Source organism: Papio anubis, chromosome 6 (genome assembly GCF_008728515.1).
Source record: "Papio anubis isolate 15944 chromosome 6, Panubis1.0, whole genome shotgun sequence".
In the NCBI taxonomy this organism is placed as follows: Eukaryota; Metazoa; Chordata; class Mammalia; order Primates; family Cercopithecidae; genus Papio; species Papio anubis.
This window is the reverse complement of record NC_044981.1, coordinates 150940973-150953630: the sequence shown is the minus strand read 5'-3', so window position 1 is coordinate 150953630 and position 12658 is coordinate 150940973. Positions and strand designations below refer to the sequence as shown.

Below are 12658 nucleotides of genomic sequence, written 5' to 3'. Positions count from 1 at the left end.
CATCCCTTCCTTGCAGACTGATACTCCAGTTTAATTTAACTCGGGGGTTGATCATTGCCAGGTGTGAGGGAGGAGCAGCTCAGCAAAGAGTGAGTGAGGAGGCCCAGGAGCAATTCTTGGCTCCCACTACTCTTGACCCTTGGCAAGACGGACTCCAAACTTCCAAATGACAGATATGAGTGCAATAAGAATAATGTGCTGCAAGGAATCAGGAACATCTTTACATGAATTTAGAAGACCTGGGAGCCCATTATTCATCTACTGATGATTTTCTCTAATGCCTTTTGGAAAAAGCAAAAACAAAACCCAATCTCATCAGACTGTTCAATTTCCACTGAGTTTCTGTGTGGGAACTAATTTGTAATATTTAAAGAGGAATTCTCTTACTATCTATGCTAGCAATTAACTGGAATAGAATTGTGCATTTCCCCCCACTTCTTAACTGTCTTTACTGAATAATCACAGAAACCAGGTTCATAGGGAGATCTATTTATTACATTTCATCTGTTTAATGTTCCACAAAATGCAGATTTATTAAACCATTCAGCAAGATCATGCTTTATTGCTTTTAAAATTAGCTTCTCTTCCAAGAGTGACCTGAATCTTTGTAGTTTAAACACAAATTTAGTAAATGTTTTGAGAATCAGGATGTCAACCTTTCAGGCTTTGATTTTGCCAACATTATTTCTGACATCCGCCTTCTCTCTCTTTAGCCTGACTAGACACACTGCTCCTTCCTTTCTGCTGTCATTCTCAGTGTTACGCCTCTGTGCACATTGCTTTTTTGTAGACATGTTTACTTTTATTGTGACTTCTGCAGAACATATATGTTGCATTTTTTAATTTAAAACTCCTTACTCCTTGAATCTTTTCCAGTGGAAATCTGTTTCAGTGAGAGGATTTCTTATAGAGCCATGCCACAGGAGTACAATATCTCCTGCTCTCCCTCCCTCCCCTCAAAGTCACATAAGAGTAAGACATTCTCAATCTCAGCCTTCCTGTACTCTTAGAGGAAAGCAATCTCACTTCACTTTTGAAGAGCTTCACTCTATGTGGCAAATGGATTGGAGACATCATGAATAAGATTTGTGCGTTTCAGTCTAACTGAAGTCTAACTGAAAGTTTTCCATGCTATCTTTGAAATACTTACTCTTATAATTTGAGGACATTGGAGGGTGGTGGTGATTAAAAATGGTACCCTTGACTTGCTAATCTATTTCATGGAAATCTTGATTTTACCAAACATAACTGAAAGAAAGAGATATAGCCCTCTGAATAAGAAAACTGATTTGAACCAGATTTCTTCCTTTCCTTTCCTTTCCCTTTCTCCCTTTCCTTTCCTTATCAAACATAACTGAAAGAAAGAGATATAGTTCTCTGAATAAGAAAACTGATTTGAACCAGATTTCCTTTCCTTCTCTTTTCCTTCTCCTTCTTTCCTTCACCCGCCTCGCCGTGATTTTGGCGGGCGGCGGGCGAAAGGTCGTGGAAACGCCCGCCCGCCCGCCCGCCCGCCCGCCCGGCAAACCGGATCCTGACCTGATCTCTGCATCCATCCCGAATTACGTTGTGCAATAGGCACCCACCACCACGCCTAGCTAATTTTTGTGTTTTTAGTAGAGATAGCAATGGCTATCATTGTGGCTGGGTCTTGAACCCTGGCTCAAGCGATTCAAGGTTCTGCCCCAGCCTCCCAAAGTGCATTTGGAGTAGGAGGAGCCACCATGCCTGGCCTGAACCATGCAAGATTTCATTCAGTCTCCTGGTTAATGGCAGGTAATCCATAGAAGTCTGATTTCTTTCTTTGATTAAAACTGGAAGGATATAAGATGCTAAGACAAAAGTTCATTTGTGTTAGTGTCTCCTAGTTTATTCCACCCATGAGCAAAGTTATATTAGTAGTCTTCATAAAAATTTCTATTCCTGGTGGGTTTGGGATGCATATTACTGAGAATGTATATTGCCCTGGGAAAGTGACAAGGGGGCACTCACAATACTTCCCCAAGAGAAATTCTTCATCTAAATTCAATATTGGCAGAGGGTCATGTTGGCCAGATAGCTGGCTTAGTATTTATGATACTGCACCTGCACAGTTCTTGGCTATCCTGGCGTCCCCATAGTAGCCAGGAGCGCAGCGTTCACACTTGAATCCGGTGGTGTTGCGTAAGCAGTTCCTACACTGGCCAGTGACTTCATCACAATCTTCAAAGATCAGGTTGGGATCTGAATTTCCACTGCAGTCACATTTCTTACAGGTGCTTCCAATGAGTAAGGGGTTTCCATAGTAACCAGGAGCACATCTGAAGAGGAATATCACACATTTAAACATTTAGCATCATAGTTTTTCTTGCTTTTAATCTTCTTTCCTACGAAGAAGAAAGATGTAGTGGGTATGTGTTGATCACCCTCCCAGAATCCATTTGCACTCTCTCATCTTCTTCATAGGACCAGACTTTGTTTTTAAGGAACCACCCCTCCCCATTATTATAGATCATTTGGTTCACTTCATCTGTAGGCCATTCAGTTCAGCTAGACTTCCAGCTATAGGATTGAACTAGTATATCCAGCCAGGGAACTGTTATACAAAAATGATATATGATGGGTGGGACCAGATATGCCAAAGGTACTGCAGTGAGATGTATCTGTAGCGTACAGCTGGGAAATGTCCTAGCCACAACATTAATAGCACCTCTGCTGAGAAACATTGATCTGTCTAGTCACAATGAATTGTTTAAGTAACTAAGCTTGAGCCAGTCAGTGCCTGGTATTCTCCTGGCTGAAAGGGATTGACTCAGGAGTGTAGCTTGGGCTCTCGTTTGAGGGTCATGGGGCGGCATTCTCTCCATCTTCAGCTCCTGGAAGCAACTTGTGACTGAGCAAAGCCAGCCTGGAGTCAAAGCAGATGGCAGAGCTGAGAGTACCACAAATCAATGGAGTTGGAGCCCAGACTGCCATGGATGTTTTAGATACATGCACCTACAGAGGCCAGGTGCCTACCTGCATTTATTGTGTGGGCAGAGCCAGTGCCTATGGTCATGCTGGCTGGGTCTTTGATGAGACCGCCCAGCTGAGTTGGAGAATGGAGACCAAAATCCATCCAGCCTTTGCTTGGCTTGCCAAGCTATGCATTCTAGGTGAGGCCGTCTCTGCCCAGAAAAAGAACTGCCTTTCCCTACTTTCCCCAAAGGTGCCCTGCAGGGCAGCAGAGGCCCTGCTGTGAATGGTGGGCCTGTAGGCCCCATCTAAGGGAACAGCTGTTACTAGGCTCCAGTTGATTGTTGCCAGCCTAGAGCCTTGAGAGGATGAAGGACTTATGTTGCCATATTTTATTTTTGGAGAAAAAAGTGGAAATTTGGATGTTTATGTGAAATTGCAATTTTTAAAAGTTGATTCAAACTTTGTAAGAGTACTGTACAGGTCAAACTACATGCTTGTTGGCTGATTGTGCACTCTCTTTTGCTGTGGACTCTAAACTAGTGTGGAAGATGGGCCAACTGGAGCTGCAGACACTTTGGGAGTAGCCAGAAAGAACACGTGGTCACATCATAATGGGATTGAAGGTCAGGTAGAGAAGTTGGTTCTGATGCATGAGAGAGAAAAAGAAGGAGAGTCAGCAAAGGGTTTTGAGCATGATGGAAGTGGTAGTGAAGGAAGCTGGTGCTGGCTTCAGCATGCAGGATGGACTACAGGCTAGAGCAGAGGGAGGGGGTGGGGTGCAGAGGGCCTGGGCTAGGGTGTTGGCCTTGGGAGTGGAAAGGAAGGGAGATCTTTCCAAGGAAATCAACAAGCCCTGGCCAGTAATAATAAACACTACATTTTTTTAAAAAAGGATTCCCTTTAAAGTAAGGGAATTATGATTCAGAACATTTGAAAAACAGATTAAAAAAAAAATCACATCTGTAATCCCAGGACCCTAAAAAAGTCACTGTCAACATTTTGTGTATGTTCCTTCAGCCTCTGTTCCCATGTCTCAGTTTCTTGGTGTAGTTGTAGTGATAGTATATGGTCAGTCTTTAAACTCTTTACCTGCGTTGAACCTCATAGCTTCATCTATGTGAGTTTATTTAGTTACCACAGACACCCTGGGAGGGAGGCCACACAGGCCTGGCATTCTGGGAGGCTACTTCAGTTTTCCAGGGTCACATAGTTGGAAAGTCACAGTGCAAGGTCCAAACCTTCTGACCCTGGAGTTCTTTCTTTTGTTCCACCCTGGACCACACTGCTGCTGCTGTAAATGAATAAGTGGATTCATCCAACACAAGGACAATTCATGTCCATTGTATGTAAGGCATAGAGGGAGACAGGATGAAGAAAAACACATAGCCCATGCTCTGAAAGAATAGCAAATGAATCAAACATAATGATACAGAATATGGACTTAGAACTCACGTCTATGAAAAAGATGGGAATGAGTGTAAGTTCTACACAACCCACAAAGAGACACCCCAAGAGGAAATAGTCAATGAGTGTTGTTATGCACACTTTCTCATGTTTTTGCACCTCAGATTTATAGATCTGCAGGTCCCTAAGCCAGCATAAATTATTCCTCTATGGAATGTGTGGCTGGATTGAATTTCTGGCCTTTGCTGCGATTCACCAAACAGAGAATATTAGGCTTTTGGGCTGACTGAAATGAGACTCAGATCTACCAGCTCAATGTGTAGCTGGGAATCTTAAGGTCTGGGAGTGAAGGGGCTTGCCCAAGCTCATAGAAGTCAGATGCTGGTAACTTTCTTTCCATTTAATTCCACTGCATGTGCTTTCCATAGGAGGTCCCCTGGTCTTTTACAAGAGAAAACTCAAATTTTCTATTCTGTAAGTTGGAATCTCAATCACAGTGGAAACCTACTTTGAGTTACTCTGAGTCTCAAGAACATCTTCTGGTGGTAGGTTCAGAGTTTGACTATAACTCTGAAGTTGTAGTCAAAACTCTGGACCCTATGGATTTAACAAAATGAGCATACAAAAGTTTACTTATGATAGTTCCTGACAAACCCCTACTTTTATAGATAAGAAAGCTAGAAGGCAGAGAAGCTAAATGACTTGTTCATTGCTGCACAGCTCAAACCTCTGTGGGACTCCAGGCTTAATGTTCTTTCCACTCCAGCAGTCTAGCATTAAAGAATGAACTAATTAATAAATTAATGATTATAAAAGTGCCCAAGCCTGCCCTCAAAGAACTAACAACAAAGACACAAAAGCACCAGTATTTGAGTTTAGAGTCAGCGTTGGAGCCCTGGTGCCCTGTAGCCTGATCCTATTTTTTCTTCCATAATCTCATTTCTAGTCTATTAATGACTTGATCCATCCAGGGAAAATAGAACTGATAAGTTTATAGCTCAAATGAAAGGATTGTGGCATATGAAACTTTGCCATTTTGGTTAGTGATTATATTATTTGGGCAAAATGGACAACCAAAAGATACTTTGTTTAGAAAAAAACATTATTTTGACCAAAAACTTTGTTTCAGGAATGTTTGAAGCTCTCCCACTCCGCCCGCCCTTTCTCTTTCTCTTCTGCTCCTCCTCCCTGGGCTCTAAAACTGGCACTGAAAGTCTTTATCAAGAGTGCTCAAACTCCTGGGCTAGGTGGCTTAGAAATCTTTCTGGGAGGGAGGTCACTCTGTAGCTATCATTGGGATTAAACCAAATGACATGAAAAAGAAAAAAAAAAAGCACTTGTTGCAAAGTAGGTGCCATGTAAATGCTCTCCACTTCTTTATGAAAGACTGAGAAATAAGGCTAGGAAAACGTATGTAACCTATTCAGGGTCACAGGACAAGAATTCAGGAGTTGGGCAAGCTAGAGAGTACGGAATCATAAGAACTCTATGCAAATAACAGGGCTTAAGTGTGAAAAACTTGATGTCTTCAGAGAGGATTAGACTAAATCCCCGCATCACAGTAAACCTCAATAAATGTTAGCTTTCTCTTGTTCTTCTTCCTTCTTCTTTTCCATCATCAAGGCCATCATTGAAATCATCATGATTATCATCTTCATCTCTGATGATACTGTGTACTGCCTTTCCTGTTAGGGGTTTAAGTCACTTTGGATTTGCTTTAATTTGCCCCATTCTTTTCTCCTGATCCTTAAGCAACAAGACTCACATATCAATTATCATGTAGTCTTAGCATGTTTCTCACTCCACCACCAAGTTTGACGCATGAAAGTATACTATTAAAGCTGCTATGGGAGGCAGTGTGAATACTGAGGTATTGAGATCATATGACTGAAAATGGTATTGAACGTTGAGGGTCCTGGGTTTTAGTTTTGGATTTATTGCTAACCCAATTGTGTGATGTTAGATTAAGTCATTTCTGGCTCAGAGTCTCAGGTTCCTCATCTTACTTTTTAAATGAACTAAGTATACACACACACACACACACACACACTACACACACTACTATATATTATATATCTGGGGGCAGGTGAAGCTGGTGAGTCCTGAACAAGGATTTTTTTCCCTTTTATTTTTTAGTTGACATGTAATGATACACATTTATGGGATACAGAGTGATATTCCCATACATGTATACAATGTATAATGATCAAATCAAGGTAATTAATATCTCATCACCTAGAACATTTATCATTTCTGTGTATTATGAGCATTCAGAATCCTCTTTTCTAGTTTTTGGAAAACAGAAACTAAATGATTAACTATATTCACCCTAGAATGCTGTAGAAAGCTACAACTTATTTCTAGCTGTAAGTTTGTGTCTGTTAACCAGCATTTCCCTAGCCTTCCCCCCATCACTTACCACCTGCCACCTTTCTCAGCCTCTAATAATCAGAATTATTCTCTCTACTTCTATGAGCTAATTTTTTTTAGCTCCCTCATATGTGGGAGAACATGTGGGATAGAAAATGTGGGCTGCTTCACGATTCTGCACGTCATCCTTGCACAGAGGCCATGCTAATCTTCTCTGGGTTATTCCAATTTTAGTATATATGCTGCCCAAGGGAGCACCTCATCTTCAAAATGTTCTTAGTTGTTCCTACTGGGATGAGAATGAGAATTGCAAAACTCTACAAGGCTTGTGCATTTTATAATTATTTGTATCAGAAGACAACTTCCATGTGCAATCTCTATTCAGCCAGACTCAGTCAACTCTGGGTCACCCTTTCCATTTTCCTGAAATGGGGTGGGAGGTTGGGGGTAAAACAGGGCAAGGAATGACTGACTCTTGTCACTACATAGTACCTTTTTTAAAGGAACATGAAAAGTGCTGTTGTTATTTCTTATTGAGAAAAAATCATTTTTACTTAAATAAAAACAACTGAGGCCTTCAACATGCCAGATACTGTGCTGGGGGAGGAATAGACAGAGGAGGGATATGATACTGCATCTGTCAAGCAGCTCATGGTTTCACAGACAGATAAAGAAGCCATTGTGTGATTTTGAGCAAGTGACTTAAATTATGTCGCATTTCTTCCTCTGTAAATAAGGGTGAAAATGGTATCCCAGAAGATTTTGGGGGCTTTTGAGGCTTAAGTCATTGTCTGTAAAGTTTTTACAACAGTGCCTGACACATCACCCAGTAAGTACCTAATAAATGTTATTATTTTTATCATCATGATCATGGTTTAAATACAATGCAATGCGGAAAGCTTGCCAGCTGATCTGGTGGATTTGGGGGGTAGCATGTCCAACATGGGGGGTTTAAAGTGTGAGGTGGGAGAAGGTCTTTAAGGAAGAAAAACAGGTAGGGCCCAGAGCAGGCCAACACTCATGGACCTAATTGTTAAGGCAGGTGGGTGTGCTTGAGCTGTTTTTTACCCAGTAGTGTAAGAGGCAGAGTAAGTAAAACATGCTTTATGTTTTAGACCAATGTTTTGCAAATTTGCACATAACATGGATTCTTTTAAAAGGAAAAACATTTTCATACAATATCCCTTCCAGTGTTAGCTTGAATTATCTTTAAATATTTCAAACATGAAGCTAGGTAGAAACTCCTTGTGTCTATGGTTTTTACATGTCTTGAAAACCAAAATAAATTTTCAAATACAACATAAATAAAACTATGAAACTAATCAATTTCAGATTCACATTAATTCAATACAATAATTGATGTTGTCTTTAACCAAATGTCCACTTGCAAAACGATGTGGTAGAGACTGCCTGCGTTCAGCATGCAAATCCGGCCATGTGCCATGTGACAACTTATGTGTCTCACCAATTTTCATTTTGGAATCTTTAGTTTTACGGTTTGCCTTGATGTCATGCCACTTGACTTCCAATTGTCTGCAATGTGTCATTGACACACTGTCACCTCTATTATTTTCTCCCAGCACTGAGGGAGATCTTCTCTTATAACATGACACAGCAGAAAGTCCAGAACGTGTTTCAATGAATGTTTTCCTTAAAGTTATTATTAAAATTAAACATAAAATTGGGAAAATATTCACCGAGAACTCACAAACCTTCATTTCCGAGGACAACCAACATTCTTAAGTCACGGTTTGAGAAATACGTCCCTAGTATGAGAGTGTGGTATTGAAGGTCAAGGTAGAGCAGTAGTTCCCAAAGCAGTAAGAGTCCTGGTGCATGAGAATCCAATGGGAAGTCAAAATACAGGTCCTGGGCCTGCGCCCTGGATATTCTTTTTCAGTGGGTGGTGAAGGGCAGTTGGGGAGGGCTCAGGAATCCAAAGTTTTCCCGGAGACAGACTCAACGATCTCTACAGTGCAAAAAGAACTAGTATGTTCTTGGTTTGGACTAATTATTACCTGTGTTTAAAACAGATATCCATACAAATCAGCTGCATATTTAGAAAAGCTCTTTTGGAGAGGTTCAAATTCACAAATACATTGAAAACACAGATTAGGCAAAGGTTAACTCAGCAACTTAAGAGCTTGGCTGTTCAAGCAGAAATCCTCCTCTTATTCCCAGGGTCAAACACAAATAAAAAGCAGCAAAGGCCACCACCATTTGGAAGATGAAGCCCTTCTGGCTCAGTTTCCTCATCTGCAAGATGACAAAATACAACCTTTTCTAAGGTGGCTGTGAAGATGACAGATGAAGAATGTAATGCAATAAGGACATAAGTGACCATTAATCAGTGGCATTATTTAGCTCAGAACCATAATTTCTAGCTAAGAAACTGGGACTCAGGGAAATGAGCCAACGTGTCCCAGGAACACATTCAGCAGTGGCAGAAGTTGGACAATGACCACCATGACTCATACTGTCACCTGCTAATTCTTACTGAGCATTTATTCAGGGCCAGGTCCCATATTAAAAACTTTACGTTATTATCTCATAACAGTTTTACGAGATGGGTAACTTTATTTTCTCCATTCCGTACAAGTGGAAATTGGCACTTGGGAGAGGTCAAAGAACTTGCCCGGTTAGGTCACAAAGTGGTGGAGCTGAGACTCACACTAGCCAGGCTGATGCACAAACCTCTTCTTTTTAATACTCTACTTTCACTTCCCAGACTATTGCTCTTGTCTGGAGCCTACCACTCCAGCCGCAGATCTGACCTAGTCTTACTGGGTAATGGCAGAGCTCATGAGCCTCCTATGTGGGCTGAGGCATTTATTATCTGTAATTTCTTGTCAGAGGTGGGCATGCTGTCCTGTTGAGGGTTTGGGATGACAGAACCCTTCTCTGCACCCCTGTGTGATTTTACAAGACTGTGCCCTTAGGGTCCAGGCGATTTCACTTCTGGGAGTTTTGTATCTGGTCAGCAGGGCTCTATCTAAGGCCATTAACTCTCCCCATGGGGGCCATCGAACACCCATTAGCAATACTGCTTAGTCATTATCAAACTAAACTGAATTTAACCTCAGATACTGAGGAGAAAAAGCTCCATCCTGGCTGATTAACAACTGCCGCAGACCTCCTGTGAGCCAGAAAATAAGTAGATCAGGTGCCTCCTTTTCCTGTGTCCCCAAGTAAGGAAATATAGGATAAGTGTGTCACAAATATTAATCAACCCAATGTAATTGATCATCTCTGTCAGTCCCTCCTAAGAGATGAAATTTATGTGGGCCCTAAGCTCACTTTCCCTCTTATGGCAATAAATAAATACATTTTAAAAAGTCCACAACCCTTTAGTGAAATAATTATCCACAGTTTGCACATTTAATAATCATAATAATAATACCTTCCAAGTGCAAAGATTTTTCTCTGTATCACAGATACTGTGGCTTTTTTTTTTTTTTTTTTTTTGAATTTCAGACCCACTTTTTGAGAGATAGAGGGTGTTTTCTTTGGAAGTGAGATTGCTTATAATTTAAAGTTTACATTTTGAGCCCCAGGTTGAGTTTGTGAGCCCGTCTGTGCTGTTGAGGGCCTGCAAATGAGTGACTGGGTGCTTGACTAGTTCTGCTTGGCTCTTCCTTCCCTGTCTCTAGGGCACTACACATCATTTAGCTGCCTAAACACAATGGTGAGGCCAATGCTAATGGCATTTCTGTTAAAAACAAGAAAACCTGTCTGAGAGACTCTTTTAGCAAAAGTAATTTTATCTTACAACACTGTGAGCAGCTGGCAGGTGGAGGGAATGGGAAATATCTTACCAGGAGTCGTTCAGTGGAAAGCCTTTCGTGCTCTGCAGAGAAGGCCTTTCTTACATGAGCAAAGCCCAGAGCGGTTTAGAAAACAGTGTCATGTGCTTTTCAAAAGAAGACATTTATGCGGCCCACAAACATATGAAAAAAACCTCATCATCACTGGTCATTAGAGAAATGCAAATCAAAACCACAATGAGATACCATCTCACGCCAGTTAGAATGGCAATCATTAAAAAGTCAGGTAACAACAGGTGCTGGAGAGGATGTGGAGAAATAGGAACACTTTTACACTGTTGGTGGAAGTGTAAATTAGTTCAACCATTGGGAAGACAGTGTGGCCATTCCTCAATGATCTAGAACCGGAATTACCATTTGACCCAGCAATCCCATTACTGGGCATATACCCAAAGGATTATAAATCATGCTGCTATAAAGACACATGCACACGTATGTTTACTGTGGCACTATTCACAATAGCAAAGACTTGGAACCAACCCAAATGCCCATCAATGATAGACTGGATAAAGAACACGTGGCACATATACACCATGGAATATTATGCAGTCATAAAAAAGGATGAGTTTGTGTCCTGCAGGGACATGGATGAAGCTGGAAACCATCATTCTCAACAAACTAACACAGGAACAGAAAACCAAACACCACATGTTCTTCAGAGGGGAACATCACATACCAGGGCCTGTCAGGGGTTAGGGGGCAAAGGGAGGGATAGCATTAGGAGAAATACCTAATGTGGATGACAGGTTGATGGGTGCAGCAAAACACCATAGAACATGTATACCTATGTAACAAACCGGCACGTTCTGCACATGTATCGCAGAACTTAAAATATAATCAAAAAAAAAAGAAAAAAAAAAGAAAAAAGAAAAGAATGTCATATGTAAATACCAGCCAGGGATCCAGAAAACCCAAACTCCTGTGGAATTTGTTTACTTTTTAGTATGGTATAAAGCTAGTGTAAAGAATGGGCAAAATAATAGCTTTGTGGGTTTTTTTTTTCTAATTTATTGCTCTATTGACAAAAGGTAATTCACATTTTATTTACTGAGGAAAGCTCACTCTTTTTTGAGGAACACTCATTTTAGTAGTATTCCTCAATGATGGAGAGAGAAAAGAGTACTACCAAAATCATCTAGAGAGTCTTTTCAAAACACATATCCTCAATTTCCTTTTTCCCTGTGTGCTTATGCTGAGATGTGGCCCTGGCCTGAAGCTCTAGGAAGCATATTGTTATTTGCTGTATCTGGGGGATGGGATTTGGGAGAAGCTTCCCTAAGGGGTTTTGAAATGCGTCCCTCAACCACACTTAAGCATCTCCTTCAGGACCAGCCAAATGGGAGTATGGCAGAGCTGTTGAGTGTGAGAAACAGAAAGCTTCCTTTGACCTACACGGAAAATAGAGAATTTTATTGGCTTACCTTTCACAGTTAGGTCCAGCATAATTTTCTTTACAAATGCACCGAACAGCTCCATTTTTCCTATAGCAGGATTCTGCAAAACTAAAATTGGAAGCAAATATTAGATGTCAATTCCATACAACACCGAAGAGACTGTCTTAACTTTTTATCGCATTACCTCTATGATGGTCCCATTTAAGTTCTAATGGGTGTAATCATTTTCTTTATGTAAACTTGTACGCATTTACCTTGCAGGAAAGGTTAGGCCAGCAGGCCCCAAAAGAAAATGCCACTTGTTGGTGGGGCCGTTTCCCAGGTCCTATATGTATATTTCAAGCACAAGTCCGAAACATGTATTCCAAAGCTGGAAAAATAATCAAATTCTACCTGCAATTTTGGATTTATAGGAGAATCCCCTTTTATTTCCATCACTGTCTGTGTAGTCATTTAAAAGTTTCCCCTTTTTTTCTGCACTAGAACTTGTCCAGTTTTAAAGGGAAGGAACCAGTTCTAAACTACATAATCTCCACAGAATTTTAATTTCTTTCATGTGTACTTTAAACATTGGAAATAAGGGTGCTGAGACTGGCTGAGTTGATGAAAGTCCCAGTCAAGTACCGCAGCAAAACATAGGACCCACCATAAAAGGATTTTATCCCATGGAACCCTCTCTCTTCCTTCTTCTTCCTTTTTTTTAAAGGTAATAAAAATTAGGACACAGGA

At 40.9% G+C, this 12658-nt stretch overlaps 1 protein-coding gene and 1 non-coding gene across 3 annotated transcripts in view; both read right to left on the bottom strand.

Moving 5' to 3' along the window:
* The window catches only part of LAMA4 (laminin subunit alpha 4), a 148486-nt gene that overhangs the window by 82817 nt on the left and 53011 nt on the right, over positions 1–12658 (bottom strand). For both annotated transcript variants that reach the window (XM_021937958.2, XM_021937957.2), the window contains exons 5-6: positions 11957–12037; positions 2086–2300 (exon numbers count right to left, since the gene is read on the bottom strand). In XM_021937958.2, the coding sequence (XP_021793650.1) occupies positions 2086–2300; positions 11957–12037 (296 nt within the window). The remainder of the gene's footprint in view (positions 1–2085; positions 2301–11956; positions 12038–12658) is intronic.
* On the bottom strand, positions 6863–6969 carry LOC116275488. The gene has a single exon (XR_004184621.1). It is a non-coding gene; the product is annotated as a U6 spliceosomal RNA (small nuclear RNA).